This window comes from Nelumbo nucifera, chromosome 5 (assembly GCF_055504915.1).
Source record: "Nelumbo nucifera cultivar China Antique chromosome 5, China Antique-T2T, whole genome shotgun sequence".
NCBI lineage: Eukaryota > Viridiplantae > Streptophyta > Magnoliopsida > Proteales > Nelumbonaceae > Nelumbo > Nelumbo nucifera.
In genome coordinates, this window is record NC_142653.1 from 71,233,798 (window position 1) to 71,252,697 (window position 18,900).

The 18,900-nt window shown below is 39.8% G+C and overlaps 1 protein-coding gene across 4 annotated transcripts in view; it reads right to left on the reverse strand.

Moving 5' to 3' along the window:
• LOC104610180 (acyl-CoA) overlaps positions 1-11,682 on the reverse strand; it is a 110,046-nt gene extending 98,364 nt beyond the window's left edge. For 3 of the 4 annotated variants that reach the window (XM_088887950.1, XM_088887951.1, XM_010276690.3), the window contains exons 1-3: positions 11,397-11,682; positions 10,706-10,852; positions 10,435-10,617 (exon numbers count right to left, since the gene is read on the reverse strand). In XM_088887950.1, the coding sequence (XP_088744076.1) occupies positions 10,435-10,617; positions 10,706-10,852; positions 11,397-11,483 (417 nt within the window). In that variant the 5' untranslated portion in view covers positions 11,484-11,682. The remainder of the gene's footprint in view (positions 1-10,434; positions 10,618-10,705; positions 10,853-11,396) is intronic. The other variant, XM_010276691.3, reaches the window with a different exon arrangement.
• Positions 11,683-18,900: the final 7,218 nt, after the last annotated feature.

Sequence of the window (18,900 nt, forward strand, 5' to 3'; positions counted from 1 at the left end):
AGGGGGACACGTGGACGTGACCCCGCATAAGCGACAACTCGACATGGTCAGATCAACACATGGACATGACTCAACGCGAGTGACAGCTCAGTGTGAATCAGCTCGCTACAAAGCGAGCTCGGGTAAGCTAGTACCCCGAACTAAAACCACTTCGAGTTAAGATCGTCTCAGAACCAAATCGTGACAAGCGAAACCAAGTTCGTTATAAATCATGCTCGGACCGATGGATCACCTCGGTCCAAGGGCACTTCAGCATTCGTGTCAAGGCAGACCTAAGGAGCGCAAGCTCGAGGAGCTCGCTACCAGTCAGCCTGCCATCGAACAACTCGATATCCTATAGGCGACTTGCCTACTGTTTAGACCTCCGAATGGCAACCTCGAGGAGCACACCACAGTACTCTGTATCTTACAGGGTCGTACCTCGTAACGGTCACATTAGTTCACCAACTCCTCGGTTCTGACAGGAAGGGACAGTATTACCGTTTGACGGCGTGTGACAGTATTACCGTTTGACAGCGTATGACAGTATTACTGTTGGACGGCGTTTCGCCCACCTAACACGCAAGCAAGTCCCGTCACAGCTGGGATCCGGTAACTGTTCCGCCAACCCGCATGGACCCCAGTATATAAAGACTCCGCCCCCCCCCCAGGGGCAAGGTACGTTCTATTCTCATTGTTGTGTGTGTAATCTCTAGCTCTCTCATTGTTATCATCCTCAAGCTCTCTACTATCACTATGCTCTAACTTAGCCATCGGAGTATCCTCGTCGGGTGAGCCACCCCGGGATCTCTGACTCATTTCTTTCAGGAACACAGTTTTCGCCATTGCTGGCAGCCAGATCATATCCAGCAGGGAGCAACCGGATTACGCCACATCAACATCTATTAAGTTGAATGGTGAGAAATATATGTCGTGGGCCAAATCTGTGGTGTTTTTAAAAGCCAAGAAAAAGGTAAAACATGTGAGAGAGGAGAAACCCCCCTCTAATTCTCTAGGGTTCAGTGATTGGGAATAGGAGAATGCACAAATTATCATCCTCTATGCAAGCATGAGAAACATCCGTAATGAGCTTAATGTATATCATCCTCTAAAACCGGATGTTTAGGTTCAGCAACAACAGCGAGAGCAACTTGATGTGACAAGGTTTCTAGTGGGTCTGAAGGTTGAATATCAACCTGTTCGAGCACAAATACTAGGGGGGTCTGCTCTCCCCTCACTTGAAGAAGTGTTTGCCCGTCTTCAGAGGATATCTATTGATTCTACAAAGTCTTCTTCTCTCTCGGATAGATCTGGTTTTGTGGTGACTAGAGGGAGAGGTCATGGAAATAGAGGTGGTGGCCATGGGTTTCCATAAAACCGAGGTGGTCCTATGTTTAATCGTTCTAGTGGCCGCAATGGAGGTCAAGAGTCAGGGGGAGGTCGTGGTAGAGGAAGAAGTAATGGAACTAGAAAATGCACATACTGTGGATTAGAGAGGCGCACTGTTAATTTTTGTTATGATTTACATGGTCCACCCAACACTTGGGCAAACTATGTTGTGACTAGTTGCAATGGTACAGTTAGTGAAAACTAGCAAACTGATCAGACTCCCTCCACATCTACCGGTGCTTCTAGGAAGGAGATGATGAGTGTACCACGTAAGATATATGAGAAGTTCCTTCAGACATCCTCTCAGCAGAACACAGCTACTCTTGCCTATTCAGGTATGGCTTGCTTGGCTTCCAAACCTTCACACTAGATCATGGACTCTGGAGTCTCAGATCATATGTCTAGGACTCCAAATGTGTTTTCTTCACTTTCTCAGTCTTCTACATCCAAACAGTTACCCTTGCTAACGGTTCTACCTCTCCCATTTGTGGTGTTGGTGATGTTGATCTTACCTCCTTATCTTTATCATATGTTTTATATGTTCCCAAGTTCCCTTTTAACCTTATGCCTGTTAGTATATTAACCAAGTCATTTAATTGTTCTATAACTTTTTATCCCTCTTCTTGTGTGTTTCAGGATCTCAAGACGGGGATGAAGATTGGTGGAGGGCATGAGGTAGGTGGATTGTATTACCTTGATGGTGGTGGCCCACCAGTTGCATTTCAATCATCCCTTACTCCTCTCTAATGGCACTGCAGATTTGGTCATCTATCTCTCAAGGCTTTGAAGTTGCTGGTTTCGTCCTCAAGTCATCTTTCATCATTGGATTGTGAGTCATATCAGCTTGGGAAACACCATAGTCTCTTTTAGTCCAAGAGTTGATAGTCGTGTCTTGAGTCCTTTTTCTTTAGTTCATTCAAATGTTTGGGGTCCAAATAAAGTGGTGTCATACAATGGTCATAAGTATTTTGTAATTTTTGTTGATGACTTTTCAAGGATGACATGGCTCTATCTTATGAAAGACCAAAGTGAATTGTTCTCTATTTTTCAAAAATTTTATGCTGAAATGCGTACCCAATTTGGAGTTCATATTAAAATTCTTCGCTCCGGTAATGCAAAAGAGTACACCTCATCACCATTTCAATAATACTTAGAGCACCATGGGATAGTTCATCAAACTTCTTGTTCCTACACCGCACAACAAAACGGAGTGACTGAATAGAAAAACCGACACTTAATTGAAATTGCTTAGTCCATTATGCTTAATATGAATGTCCCAAAGCGTTTTTGGAGTGATGTTGTCCTGACATCATGTTTCCTCATCAACAGGATGTCCATGTCCATCCTTGGAAGTCAATCCCCTTTCTCAGTATTGTTTCCCACTCTATCTCTGTTTCCTCTTACCCCTAAAGTCTTTGGGTATGTTTGTTTTGTTCAAAACTTAGGGCCTGGTTTAGACAAGTTAGATGCACGTGCTACTAAATGCATCTTTCTTGGATATTCCAGAACCCCAAAAGGGTATAAGCGTTATAACCCTAACTCTCATAAGTCATTTGTGTATTCGGATGTCACTTTCTTTGAGCCAATCCCATTTTTCTCGAGTACTGAGGTCCCTTCTCCTTCACCCGTGGTTCCATCCCCTTTCCAAGGTTCCTGTTCTGGTTGTGGATCCCCTTCCCGTGGTTCCTATTCCATCTCCTCCCTCTCCAGTGCAGGTTACTACTGAGAGGCCACTAATCAGACAAGTGTGTACTCATAGAAGAGCACCAGCCCCTCCTCCAGTTCAGTCCTCATTGACAAATCCCGTGGTTGCACCTCCTCCTTCAAACCTTGATCTTCCTATTGCATTGCGGAAAGGTAAACGTAGTTGTACATCTCATCCTATTTCTATCGCCATTTTATATCCTCTCCAGTGCAGGTTACTACTGAGAGGCCACTAATCAGACAAGTGTATACTCATAGAAGAGCACCAGCCCCTCCTCCAGTTCAGTCCTCATTGACAAATCCTGTGGTTGCACCTCCTCCTTCAGACCTTGATCTTCCTATTGCATTGCGGAAAGGTAAACATAGTTGTACATCTCATCCTATTTCTATTGCCATTTTATATCCTTTCTATCCTCTGTTTCCACTCCCAAAACTGTTCAAGAAGCTCTTACCTCTCCAGGGTGGCGACAAGCCATGGAAGAGGAATTGGTTGCTTTACAACACAATCACACGTGGGAACTTACTACTCTCCCTCCCGGCAAGCATGTTGTTGGGTGTAAGTGTGTCTACACAGTGAAATATTTTCCCGATGGCAGTGTAGAACGATTAAAGGCCAGGTTAGTGGCCAAGGGCTATTCTCAGTTATATGGTGTTGACTATATGGAGACATTTTCCCCTATGGCTAAAATTGGCTCAATTCGGGTACTGATTTCATTAGCAACAATGTATGACTAGCCTCTCTTGCAACTTGACATCAAGAATGCCTTCCTGCATAGTGATCTAATTGAGGAAGTACATATAGAGCAACCACCAGGGTTTGTTGCTAAGGGGGAAGATGGTAAAGTTTGTAAACTTAAAAAGGCAATTTATGGGCTAAAACAATCTCCACGTGCGTAGTTTGGTAGGTCCAATGAATTAATGAAGAACTTTGGGATGAAACAATGTCAGGTAGATCATTCTATGTTCAACCATGACTCAAAAGATGGGAAAATCTTGCTAGTGGTGTATGTAGACGATATTGTCATAACTGACAGTGATATCAATGGGATTGACAGATGGAAAATTTTCCTACAGGATCACTTCAACACGAAAGATATGGGTAAGCTAAAATACTTCCTAGGAATAGAAGTTGCAAGGTCAAGGCATGGAATTAACTTATGTCAAAGGAAATGTGTCCTTGACCTGCTTGAAGAAACAGGGCTGTTAGGTGCCAAACCAGCCGAGACACCTATGGAAACAAATGCTAAGTTGAGTATTGATGTAGGTGAAGAGTTTGATGATCCTAGAAGGTATAGGAGGTTGGTGGAAAAATTGAATTATCTGACTATCACACGGCCAGATATATCATTTGTTGCGAGTATGGTGAGTCAGTTTATGCAACATTCTCGAATTCCTCGTTGGGAAGCAGTTCTAAGAATAATTAGGTATCTGAAGGGTGCTCCAGGTCGTGGCCTGTTATACAAAAGTGGAGGAACTCTTTAGATAGAAGGGTATATAGATGCTGACTAGGCTGGTTCTATGTTAGACAGAAGGTCAACTACAAGATATTGAAGGGATGAAATATCCATCGTATGGACGCCCGAATCTTGCGGAATAGAATGGGCGAATTTCAAAAAATTTCTCTCCATCCTACTGGGAATCGTATTCCCTATTTTAGAAAAATCATATTTTTCAAGGATCAATCTTGAACCATAAACCGAACCAGATCTGAACAAAAGCAGTAAGAGAGGGATATACCTGATACGGAGAAATAATATCTCCCAACGAAGGTGTTCACGCCCAAGGAAGGATCCAAAGACTACTCCCACTGAAGATGGCGCACTGCAGGATGGAGTAGAATCAACAGTGTTCTTCCCAAGAAACTAATCATTCACAAGAATTAGCAGGATGGCACGTGAGCACAGCTTCCTATCAGTCCCTTCACAAGGAACTGATATCAAGATTGAATCTTGATTTCTCCTACTGAACTGGAGATCGAACTGGTAGGTGTGGCGGCAGCAAGAAGGAGGCAGCAAGAGAGGATTTTCGCAGATGTGCTGAATTCTCTCTTCTGTGGTTTCAGCTCTGAAGACAGGTGGTGAACTTGTGTGTTTAAAGATTGCCACCCCCTCCTCCTTTTATAACCTTAAAGAGATCAGCTCCTAATCCCATTAGGAGTTGCTGATCCAAATCATATTTGGATCAGAATTCCCTTTAAGTGATAAGGGTAAACCCTTATCTTATCTGCAGATTAGATCAACATTCTCCTAATCTCATTAGGAGGCTTCCAGATCTGAATTACATTTAGATCTGGACTCTGAGTGGATAGGGTTAAGACCCAATCCTATCTGCTAATCCAATCCTAGAATTCGCCCTTTAATTAACTGATCAAATCAGCCCAATTCGAAATGGGCTTTAGGCCCATTAAGGATATGTGCTCACTTAGCCTTCCAAACTGCAGCCCAGTTGGATTTCCTTGTATGGCGTGGGACTCAAACATTGATCTACACACCAGCCACATGGGTTCAACCCAGCCTTTGTTACAAGGCCTGGCCGAATACACTGTTATGGACAGTGCACCCCCTGAAACCCATCACATGGGCTCTATGGGCCCAACACTTATTCTAAGTGGTCCCTGGGCCAAGCCACCTTGTAACACCGAGGGACTGTGGGCAGATGCAAGATTAGCCCATCAAGCATTACCCTCAATGGTCTTACACTTAACCTCTCAGCCCATAATGATCAAACACTGCCCGACAAGAGAGGACATCTCCCTCGGCTGCAAGGAACAGTGTTGCACTCTCTACTCACATGGATCCCGGGAATTAAAACATTTTGCAAACGTTTGGAAACCATAATATATATACTTTTATATCTCATATAAAATATATTTTGCAAAATAAATCTCAACGATTGAAATCGTCTATCGGCAGTCATGGTTTCCATCAGAGAGAGTGCATCCCCGATCATTACCTTTGTCCGACAAAGGGGCTGATCCTGTCACTATGATCACCCACTCAGATGAATTCTCAGACTGTCCCAACATACCCAGGTTTTGACCCCCGCTAAGGATCTCACTGATTGGCATATCAAAGACAGCCCAATCCGACACCTAGTGCAGTATCATAATCGAGTCTAGGGGTCAGGTGTAACTTTCCAGTTTTGCTCATCAATCTCCAAAGTCCAGAACAATACTGGAAATCTGGTCCAGTTCAAAGATTCAATTAATCCTATACTGCATGTGCCTTGGGTCTCACCCTGACGGCTAAGACAGGCCACTCCAACATTTGGCAGCAAACCAGTGTCAGCCTTGACAGGATAAATCTCCCTAGAATTACCTAACGGCTGTGAACATTCTAAACTAACACGAGTCTCATAAGTGTTCAGTTTAAGGGTATTACACAGAAACACACCACAAGAACATGAATCAAATATGTACTTTATTCATTTACAATAAATTCATAATGTACATCATTCTGATTGGAACTAAGGGCATACAACTGTCTAGTAGATATTGTACCTTCCTTGGTGGCAATCTAGTAACTTGGAATAGCAAGAACCAAACAGTGGTGGCAAGGAGCAGTGCAGAAGCTGAGTACAGGGCTATGGCTCATACTACATGTGAACTAGTATGGTTGAAGAATTTGTTACAAGAGATGGAGTTCTCAATTGACAGACCCATGAGGTTATACTGTGATAATCAAGTTGTTGTACACATCTCTTCTAATCCAGTCTTCCATGAGAGAACAAAGCATATTGAAGTTGATTGCCACTTTGTAAGAGAAAAAGTGATTAGTGGAATGATAACTACATCTCATGTGAGTTCAAGAAACCAATGGGCAGATCTATTTACAAAGGGGTTGTCTCGGGGCAGAGTAGATTACATATGTGACAAGCTGTGACTATGTGACATATATTCTCCAGCTTGAGAGGGAGTGTTAGAGTCAACAGTATAGGGGTATTTTGGTCTTTTGTCTACCTAGTTAAAAGTGAATGGTTTGTTTTATTCAAGTTTAAGTTAAGTGTCCCATCTCTAGTAAGGGACAATAATGTCTTTTGTAATTTAGCTTATTCACTATAAATACAAAGTGGTCGGCTGGGCTGGGGGACTTTTTCTCTCCTGGCTGAACCCTTCTTCTCTTTCTCTTCTTCTTCTTCTCATACTTCGAACCTAGAACTGAATAGGATTAATCTACCTATTTACACCTCTTTTGCATGTTTCTACACTTTTCATATTGGTTTCATATTTTCTTAGAAAATAGTAGTTCATAAGGCTTATGCCTCATACATCTAAAGGTTTGGTGCCTCAATTCGCACCTAAATGTTTTTAAACATTCTATGCAATCCTACATTAGACTCCACTTGATTATACGGTACTACATTCTAGAAAAAAAAAAAAAAGAGGGTAACCATTTAAGTTGAACTACACATTTTTATATTGTCAAATTTAAAAGCAGTCACTAAAAAGCAACAAATATACCCATGGTTTAAAATTTCCCTAATTTCCCTAATATTTCCATGACATATTTCCATTTCCATAGTTAGCGACACAAAATTTTACCATAACCGACATTTCCCCAATGAACACTACTAGCACTATGTGGAGTATAAGAGATAGTTTCCATCACATATTTCCATTTCCACTTCCATGGGTAGTGACATGAAATTTTATTGGAATTGACATATTCCCCAATGAACACTACCAGTACTATGTGGAGTCCAAGAATATTATAACATAAGTTGGTGACAATATTCCAGATATGTGAAGTAACAATGTTATTTTACGCCTAACTTACATTATAACCACTTTGAACTAGGTCAATATTCATTTCAAACATGAAGTTACATATTAATTTTTTGTTCGTGTAATAGATTATATAGATGATCTATTACAATCATTTACATTTTCTATGAGTTTAAATTTTACTTTTAAGTTTTTAACTCATTCTATTATAAAACTCTGAATCTTAAGGTTTACAGAGCAACTTTAGAAGGTATTTTTTTGTCTATAACCTCAGTTTCTTAGCTTTGTTTAGTGATTTAAAAAGGTGTGCCTATGCTTCTTTTATCATTTCATCAAATATCATTCTATATTTTACACTGTTTCCAACATGTCTATGATTTTTACAATATTTCCATACGATATTTCCGACATTTCTGACATGTTTCTTATATTTGGGTGACCGACATTTCCACTGACATCGACATTTTAAACCTTGAATATACCAACTAATCATCAGGTTCACCAAGTAATCATCACTATTTCTCAAGGCAAACAGTTCATTATGTCAAGACATCTTAATATATGGTCCCCCTCCTTTCTAGTTTTTTTTTTTTTAATCTATAATGCAATACCTTGTTAAATGACCAAGAATTACAATCTACAGCAATCCCAAGAGAAAAGTTGAAAATTGGCAAAGAGGGACCCAAAGCAATGCAGCAAGGCCCTACCAATCATCTTCACAAAATACACAAAAACTCGCAAAAGATGGCAGGGACAGCGCCTTTACTGACTTACATATTTTGGTGTTTAAAATAAAAGGAGAATTTCAAAAATGTCCCTAATTACAACTTAACAAAAAAATACAATAAAACCAGCCCAATAACAGTCTAATAGCATTCTTAACAACACTCTCCCTCAAGTTGAGCTGTATATATCTATCATTCCCAACTTGGTACATATATCAACATGTCAGGTACCTAAAATACCCTTGGTGAAAATATCACCTAACTAATCCACAAATTTTACACAAGGAATGCAAACTTCACCAGCTTCAAGTTTCTCATGGATGAAATGTTTGTCAACTTCAATATTCTTTGTTCTCTCATGCATCACAAGATTGTAAGCTATATTAATTTTTGCCTTCTTGTCACAATACAATGACATTGGGTTGTGAACTTCAAATCCCAATTCCTTTAACATATTCTTGAACCACAACATTTCTGCAACTCCATGTGCCATGGCCCTATACTCAACTTCCACACTTGACATAGGAACCACCACTTGTTTCTTGCTTCTCCAAGTTACCAAATTCCCCCCCAACAAAGGTGCAGTAACCTGTGGTACATCTCCCATCATCAACTGAGCCTGCCCAATCAACATTAGTGAAGGTCTCTACCTTCAAGTGGCCATGCTTGGAAAAGAGAATACCTCTACCAGGATATTTCTTCAAGTACTTTAGAACATGCTCTGCAGCGGCAAGATGAGTGGTCCTAGGGCATACATATACTGGCTTAGCACCCCAATAGCATAAGCAGTATTATGCATGGTCCCAATAAGTCTATGCGACTACCTTACATCAAAGAGGGGTGTAGAGATGTGGAACATTAATATGATTATTTGTGGTCCCCACTATGGCAATGTTTCTTTATGTTATTTATGTTGTTGTTAGTATGTTAGCTGTGTTAGTTTGGTTATTTCAATTATCTTTTAGCTTATGTAAGCAGTAGGGGCAGTACTAGAATTTTACCATGTTTTAAACTATTAATATAAATAGCTGAGTGGGGCGGCAACTCTAGTTATGACCCACACTCTTTTCTGATTTCTCTCCTCTTCGTTTTCTATCTTCTTCTTCTTCCTCTTCTATTCCTTGCATACTTTCTTGTTGAATTTACATCTAACTTAAGACTGATTACAGTCTTTACTAAACAAGTTGGTATCAGAGCCAACCTGGGGCTTCTCATGTGAGTCTAATCAAGCCGACTGCATGAGAACTTCCTAGGGTTGGAAGTTTTATCAAGATTGGTCAATCGGCTGGTTCTCCAAGATTGCTGGTAGAGTGCGGAAGATGCCCAAGGGATTGTAGAACCTTGGAAAGTATCCAGTGATCAAGAAGAATCAGAGAAAATGAAGGAAGTTCAAGATTAGGGTTCAGACTGAGGATTGGAGGTGGCAGCCAGCCTGTTCTCGGTAAGTTTTAGTTTGTTTTTGAGATCGACATCAATCTGAATCTGATTAGAGTCATCTGGAAGGAGTGGCTGGAAGTTTTCTGATTTCTCTGGATCTTTTTTAGGGTTTTTCTAACCCTATGATCAGTTCAAGATTTCTTTTGATTATAAGTACAACTGTACAACCAAAACATTCTTATTGTTCAACTCCAAGTAGGCATTCTTTCTAATGTCAAAGTGGCCCAAATACCAGTGTTAAATTGGTTCTTCTTCATCATTTTTGAACCAGAAAATCCTCTGGTCTTCTTTTTTTTTTTCTTAAGCTATGAAGAAGATGTGCCCAACAAACTGCATAGTGCAGTCCTGGAACCACAAACTGCGTCCAGTGATGCCCAAATATTGTTTTCGGGCTCAAAACCACAGAGAAACAAAATCAAATCACAAACCAAACACCCCCTTAGGGACTCAAAAATATATGAATGATTAATAGCTTACCTTCACCGCACAACCTGACTCTTCCAAGCTTGAAAGGAAACCATGGGTAAGAAACGGATTGATTTTTTCGGGGCCAATAGCATCCACAGCACATGCATCCCACTCGTTTGGTGAGACCTCTGAGATTGAAGAAACCACTGATAGAGATATTTTCTGGGGTCTGACCTCATTTGATGAGGCTCCCTACGTGTAAAAAGGTAACAGCAGTATTAAGCATAGAAATGAAAGTGTGATAAATAAAACATGCTAAATAGGAGCAACAAAATAAGACCTCTAGGCCAGACCCTGTCACAGTAAACTCCCCCAGTGAAAGATCCATTTCATGTAGCTCCACTGTTTTCCTAGGCCCCCAAAATATAGCACTAACTTTAGATGGATGTTTTGAATTTTGGAAACTTTGTCTTGAAGGTGACTTCACCTACAATTCAAATATTTGAAAGTTAAATTTTCATTTCAACAATTAGTATACAACAAAAGAGTAACTCAACAAAGAAAATGCTTTTCTTTTCTTTTTTTTTTTTTTTGCACTCCAAAAAACAACACTATATTAGATCTTTCATAGTATTTACATCTATCTGACCATCAGGACAGTCTATCAATAATTTTTTACTATATATACAGACATTATAGTCTAATTTATGGGCTATTTCATTTTGAGTCCAAGGGGTGTACCTAACCCTGCAGATTTCATGACCACATTAAAAAGGGTTTTCTCAACCCAGTTCAACACAACAGGAGTTATTTACAAACAAGTCATTTACAGAAGAACTTTAGTAACTAGTTAGTAACTCCATCGTGTAGTAAAAAGTACACAGAAATCAAAATAAAATTCAGTAGCGATAATTAGAACGAAAAAAAGTATGAATGAATCAACAGATTGAGCTTCTCCATCCAAATCTAAAATTAACATAAGAAAATGCAAAAATGAATGAAATATTAAAAATGGGGCAGAAAGTGCTTACAAGCTGAGGTGGGTTTTGGCGGATAAAGGCCGAAGGTAAGCGCTTGGCAAGGTCTGTAAGAGAGTAGAAGTTGCAGACCACTGCCATGGCGGTTGGTTGGTCTTCTCGACTCGAGACTACAGTCGAATTAAAATTAAGTTTAGAGCCGAAAAGCCAAGACAAGCAAACTACAAAGATCTATATAAGAAATTGCTCGGGAAGCATGAGGTGCCACGTGGCAGTTTTGAAACCAGAGTAAGAATGAATATCATCATGGAAAATTGGAGATCACTTTCGTTTTCAATAATCGTCAAAAGAGAAGGAGAGCTGGGGATGATCATTTATGACCCGGCCCGCGAATATCCGGGCCTGGGTAGCCATTTTTCTGTCAGGCTCGGCTCGGCCCGGCCCATCAAGCCCACACGCAATGCATTCTGGGCCTGGGCTAGGCCTTAGCCTGACTGGCCCGCCCAGCCCAGAAATTATTTGTATATGTGTAACATATATGTGGGATGTATATATAGTATTATATATTAATATATACACAACAATTTTGTAAATATATTTTTCTGTAATTATGAATACAAAATTAAATTAAAATTAAAATTTTAATTCATACAGGTTAACCCAGATGTTCAGACAAAACGGAACATGTAATATCAAGCATAAGGTGCGGGCCAAGCCTAGGCAAGCTTTAATATTTTTTTTTTGGTTGCAGGATTTGATTCTGCATCAATGCTGGAATAAACCAGTTAAAACACCATCGAGTTAACCCTCAGTTGGTGCCTTAATGTTGTTGATACTCAATAAAAACCTGGCCTGGGCCATGAGCCCATGATCATCTCTAAGGAAAGCCAATGCATTGAAGAAAATTCGGGAGGGGAGCAATTTTGTTTGCATTTCAATTCCATCATTAATTATATTTCTTATTTATGGCACTTTATTTCAGACAAAGGACATCTAGCATGGTTATTAATGAAGTATATGACTCTAAGGGGGCGTTCTTTTTTGGATTTTGAGAGAGGGGAAAGTTGGTCAAAGGGATTTTGGTTCCCTTGACCAAGAATCCCAAGTTCTTTTCTCAGATTTTTGAAGAATCCCAATACTTGAATGGGACAAAAATGTCCCTTTTAATAATGGATTTTTATGGCTAAAATAGTCATTGCCTTATTTACATGAGAAATAAAAGGAACATGGGTAAATGCATTTACTCGGGTAAATGCTTCTTTGAATAAAGAACTTATAGAAAAGCGAACAAAGCCTACATGTGGGAGTTTCATTGGTCAATGCATAGACATGAGCCCACCTTCAATGGTTTCTTTGATCCCTGGTCTTTTAAATATAAAACCTCTCCATGTTAAGCAGGAAAAAAAATCCAACTTGTACTTTGGCTCTTTCTAATACCGATTGGATTAAGGTGGATGTGGATGGTTTTTCTCAAGGCAACCTTAGTGCTTCATCCCTCTAATATATACAGTCGAGTGTAGAGCTATCTAAGATGAAATCTTTTATGCTAAGCCTTGGTGATTTTTCCATTGATAGAAGAGAGTGTTAGGTTGTACTCCTCATGAGGTGGGACCCACAAATAAGAAAGACAAAATGAAATGAAGTGAAAAGGACAAAAAGGGAAAATCAACTAAAAAGGGACTTTTGTATTATTTGGCTTGTCTTGCAAGCCAATACGTCTTTGGTGTCCAACGAATTGGGAGAGCTCATACTCTCTACTCTCTCAATTTCAGTAGCTCTCTAGGTGATAATAGAGAACAGAAAGAGGTTTTGAGAAAAAGTTTTTGGGAATAAGGAGATTTACAAGGGCTGAAACGAGAAAGACAAATCCATTTTTCAACATCTCTTCTTGTTTCCATTGCTGCGTTTCCACCTTTGGTGAGAGATTTCCTATTTGCTATTTACTCCATTGATGTTTTTGTTGTTGGAACACAAGAGTTTTCTTGTTGTTCATCATCTAGTTCTCACTAGATAGAAAAAACATCATATCCCATTTTCATTGTTGATAGTGGATGATTTGGATTTTGGTCCCGTGGTTTTTACCCTCACATTGAGGGGTTTTTCACGTTAAAAACTTAGTGTCTACTACTGTTGCTTGCTCTATTTTTTGTTATTCATTTTCATTACTGCATATTTGTTATTTATTGGTTCAGATATCCCTGATTTGCACAAAGAAAAATATAGGTGATTTTTCCCAACAAAGTGGTATCAGAGTTATTGGTTATTGGTTCTTGTGCAAATCATGGAAGGAAATTCAATTAGGATGATTTCATTGAATGGAAGCGATTGGTCTCTTTGGAAATCAAAGATGAAAGATATGTTGCTCTCCAAAGACTTGTATGCACCATTGAAAGGTGAACAAGGCAAACCCAAGGATATGTCAAGTGACCAATGGGAAATTCTTGACTTGAAAGTTGTTACATGCATTCAACAATGGTTGGATGATAGTATTTATCATCTTGTGGCAAATGAAACTTTAACTATTCCTCTTTGGAACAAGTTGGAAGAGTTGTATGAGAAGAAAACCGTCGGCAATAAGGCCTTCTTAATAAGGAAGCTCGTAAATTTGAAGTACAAGGAGGGTTGGTCCATTACTGAACACTTGAACCAAATGCAAGATGTTGTAAATTAGTTGGCTTCAATGAAAATGGTGTTGGATGATGAGCTCTAAGCCTTATTGTTACTGAGATTGCCAGAAAGTTGGGAGACTCTTGTGGTGTCTTAGTAACCCTACACCCAAAGGAAAAGTCACAATGAGTATGGTAAGAAGTAGCTTGCTCAATGAGGAAATTAGAAGAAAATCATTGGACACTAGTAAATCAGATGCACTTCTTACAGAAAGTCGATATAGAAGTCAAAGCTGAGATCCATACAACCATGACAGGTCAAGAGGTAAATCCAAGTCAAGAAAAGACATCACTTGCCATTATTGCAATAAGTCGGGACACTTCAAGAGAGAATGCAGAAAACTAAAAAGTGACAAAAAGAAAGAAAAAGGTGAAAAGAAATAATGAAAGGAGACGACTGCAGTAATTTTAGATGGTGAGATTATGATTTTTACAAGATGTGAAGAGTCATGTTTTAGTCTTACATGCCAAGACATAGATTGGATTATTGACATTGGTGCATCATACCATGCTACTCCGCACAAGGAACTGTTTTCTACTTACAAATCAGGTGATTTTTGTGTTGTAAAAATGGATAACAAGTACATGTCAACAATTGTGGGGTTAGGTGATGTACAAATAGAGACCGATGTTGGTTATAAATTAGTTCTCAAGGATGTGAGGCACATACCGGATCTTCGCTTCAGCCTAATTTTTGTAAGAAAATTAGATGAAGGCTACAACAACAATTTTGGTGAAGGAAAAAGGAAGCTCACCAAAGGATCTATTGTAGTGGCAAAGGGGCGAAGATGTTGTACTCTTTATAGAATGAAAGCTCAGTTATGCAAGGGGTAGCTGAATGTTACAAAAAATGACTCCTCCAACCTATGGCATAAGAGGCTTGGTTACGTGAGTGAGAAAGGACTTTAAGTTCTTGCCAAGAAACAACTCCTCCCGGGCTTGAAAGGTACGCATTTAGATTCATGCATTCATTGTTTTGCTGGTAAACAACAAAGAATTTCTTTTCAAAGAAATCCTCCTCATAGAAAGCAAAATGTTTTGGAATTAGTTTATTCCGATGTATGTGACATGAAAGCCAAGTCCCTTGGCAGTACCTCTTATTTTATTACATTCATCGATGATGCATCTAGGAAAGTATGGGCATATACCATGAAACATAAAAATGAAGTCTTAAAAATATTTAAACATTTTCATGCTAGAGTTGAAAGGGAAATAGGAAAACTCCTCAAATGCATCCGTACAGACATTTGAGGTGAATACATTGGTCCATTTGAGGAATATTGTAAAAGCAATGGTATTCGGCATGAACAGTCAATTCCCAAGACTCCACAACATAATGGTGTGGCTGAATGGATGAATCGCACCATTGAGGAAAGAGTTAGGTGTATGCTTTCACATGCTAAATTGCCAAAATCTTTTTGGGGAGTGGCAATGCGTACTGCTTGCTATTTAATTAATACGTCTCATTCAATTGTTTTGGATGGAGATGTGCCAGAAAAGGTGTGGGCAATGAGAGATGTTTCATATGACCATCTATGGGTGTTTGGTTGCAAGGAATTTGTGCATATTCCCAAAGATGAAAGGTCCAAGCTTGATGGAAAATCCAAGCAATGCATTTTCTTGGGTTATGCAGATGAGAAATTTGGGTACAGGTTATGGAATTCAATTGACAAGAAGCTAATAAGAAGCAGAGATGTGATTTTTCTTGAAGACCAAATAGTTGAACTTGAGAGCTCTACAAAATCACAATCAAAGCATGAAAGTTTTGCTGATTTGGATCCGATTCCTTCCTTTTTAGTGCATGGTGAAAATAGAGAAGAATTACAAGATCATGTGGTTGATGATGATAGCGCTTCAAGTGGAAACCTAAGTGAAGTTGATCATGAAGAGGGGGAACAGTCCATAGAAGCTCCTCAAGTACCACAAGAGCAACCTCAAACTCAAGAAGAACCACAGCTGAGAAGGTCTACTAGAGAACGAGTGCCATCAAAGAAATACTCTCCTCGTGAGTATGTTATGCTCAGTGATGCAAGTGAACCATAATGTTATGAGGAAGCTGTAGAAAGCAAAGAAAAAGAAAAATGGTTGAAAGCTATGCAAGAATAACTACATTCATTGTATAGGAATTGCACTTATGACTTGGTGGATTTACCTAAAGGCAAAAAGGCACTTAAGAATAGATGGGTATTTAGGTTTAAAACAGAAGAAAAAGACTCACAACCAAGGTACAAAGCAAGGTTGGTTGTGAAAGGTTTTGGTCAGAAAAATGGCATTGATTTTGATGAAATCTTCTCTCTAGTTGTGAAGATGTCATCAATCAGAGTAGTATTGGGCCTAGCAGTAAACATGAATTTAGAGGTTGAGCAGCTTGATGTCAAAACTGCATTTCTTCATGGTGATTTGGAAGAAGACATCTACATGGAGCAATCGGAAGGGTTTGAAGACAAGGGAAAAGAACACATGGTTTGTAAACTAAGAAAAGAGCTTCTATGGGTTAAAACAAGCACCTACGCAGTGGTACAAGAAATTTGAGTCCTTCATGGTAGACAATGGGTACAAGAAAAATGTGTTTTGCAAGTTACTCCAAATTGGAATCCAAGACCAGTCGTTGCCTATTTGTAGGTTACCCCAAATGCTCTGTAGGTTACTTGTTCTATGATCCAAAAGAGAAAAAAGGTGTTTTGCAGTTGAAATGCCCACTTCCTAGAGGAAGATTACATCTTAGATAATCATCATCAGGAAGTTGTTTTTGATGATGAGAGCTCAAGGGTAGTGGGACATGTCCTACCAGCTCTAGAAAATAACCAACCTAGAAGATCTACCTGGGTTTCCAGGCCTCCAGTTGTTACGGCTATGACCAAGAAAGTTACTTGGTGAAAGCCATGACCAGTGAGGAGGATCCTATGACTTATTCGGAAGCTATGTTGGACATAGATTTCTTGAAGTGGGTAGATGCCATGAGAGCTGAGATGGACTCAATGAAAACCAATGGAGTCTGGACTCTAGTAGATCCACCCCCTGGGGTAAAAGGCAATTGGTTGCAAATGGATTTATAAGAGGAAGAAGGGCCTCGATAGCAATGTTGAGACCTACAAGGCTCGTCTTGTGGCGAAAGGGTACACTCAAAAAAAGGGAATCAATTATGAGGAAACCTTTTCGCCTATGGCCATGCTTAAATCCATTAGGATCCTACTACCTATAACAACATACCATGACTACGAGATTTGACAAATGGATGTCAAAACCGCATTCCTGAATGGAGATCTTACTAAAGATATCTACAGGCAACAACCGCAAGGTTTCATAGCTGCAGGTCAAGAACACATGGTATGTAAACTCAACCGATCCATATATGGACTTAAGTAAGCTTCTAAGAGTTTGAACATCTGGTTTGACTCTACCGTCAAACAGTTTGACTTTGAGCAAAATCCGGATGAGCCTTATGTATATAGGAAGACAGTGGGAGATAAGGTTACGCTCTTGGTTCTATATGTAGATGACATTCTACTCATTGGGAATGATGTAGGAATGTTAACTACGGTGGAAGTGTAGCTTTCACAACAATTCTCCATGAAAGATCTTGGAGAAGCCTCCTACATATTGGGTCTTCAACTCTATAGAGATAGATCGAAGAGGATAATAGGATTATCCCAGTCTGCTTACATTCACAAGATTGTCAAAAGATACAGTATGGAAAACTTCAAGAAAGGAAATGTTTCTTTCAAACACGAGGTCACTCTCTCCAAGGGTATGTCTCCCAAGACTCTCGAAGAGATTGAGGACATGAAAGAGATTCCCTATGCCTCAGCCATAGGGAAAATCATGTATGCCATGCTGTGCACTTGTCTTGACATTTCTCAGGCAGTGAGTGTGGTATTCGATGGTAGTTCTCTACAAATCCAGGAGTATACTGATGCCGATTTCCAGTCGGATCCAGATGATAGAAAGTCTACATCTAGTTATATCTTCACAATAGGATTGTATGTTGTTAGCTGGAAAAGCAGCAAACAGGGGTCCACCGCATATTCCATAACCGAGGCCGAGTACATTGCCACAAGTAAAGCTGCCAACGAAGCCATTTGGATGAAGAAGTTCATTCAGGAATTAGGAGTAGTTTCATCCAACACATCACCCATTCCATTATTGTGTGACAACACTGGAGCCATTGCATAGGTTAAGAAGCCACGAGCCCACTCGAAGTTGAAGCACATCGAGAAAAAGTACCATGTACTATGTGAGATAGTTGGAAGAGGGGACGTCCTGATCCAGAAGGTAGCATCAGCGAAAAATGTAGCAGACCCATTAACTAAGCCACTAACACAGAAAGTGTTTGAGAAACATGTGGAAAGTATGGGACTCCAACTTGTACCCGATTGGACCTAAGTGCAAGTGGGAGTTGTTAGACAGTGTATGCCCTTAGCTCCAATAAGATTGATGTACTAGATGACATTTATTGTAAATGAATAAGAGTACATAATTGATTCATGTGTTTTGGTATGTTTCTGTGTAATACCCTTAAACTGGACACTTATGAAACTCGTGTTAATTTAGAATCTTCATAGCCGTTGGATAGATCTGGGGAGATTTATCCTGCCAAGGCTAACACTGATGTGCTGCCAAGTTGGTTGGGGTGGCTTGTCTTGGCTACCAGGGTGAGACATGATGTGCATGCAGTGTGGGTGTTCTTGAAACCCTGAACCAAACCAAAATTTCAGTATTGCCCTAGACTTTGGAGATAGATGGGCAAACTAGAATGTTACACCTGACCCCTACACTCGATTATGATACTACACTACGTGTCAGATTGAACTGTCTTTGATGTACCAATTAGTGAGATCCTTAGAGGGGGTCAAAACCTGGGTATATTCGGACAATCCGAGAATTCATCTGAG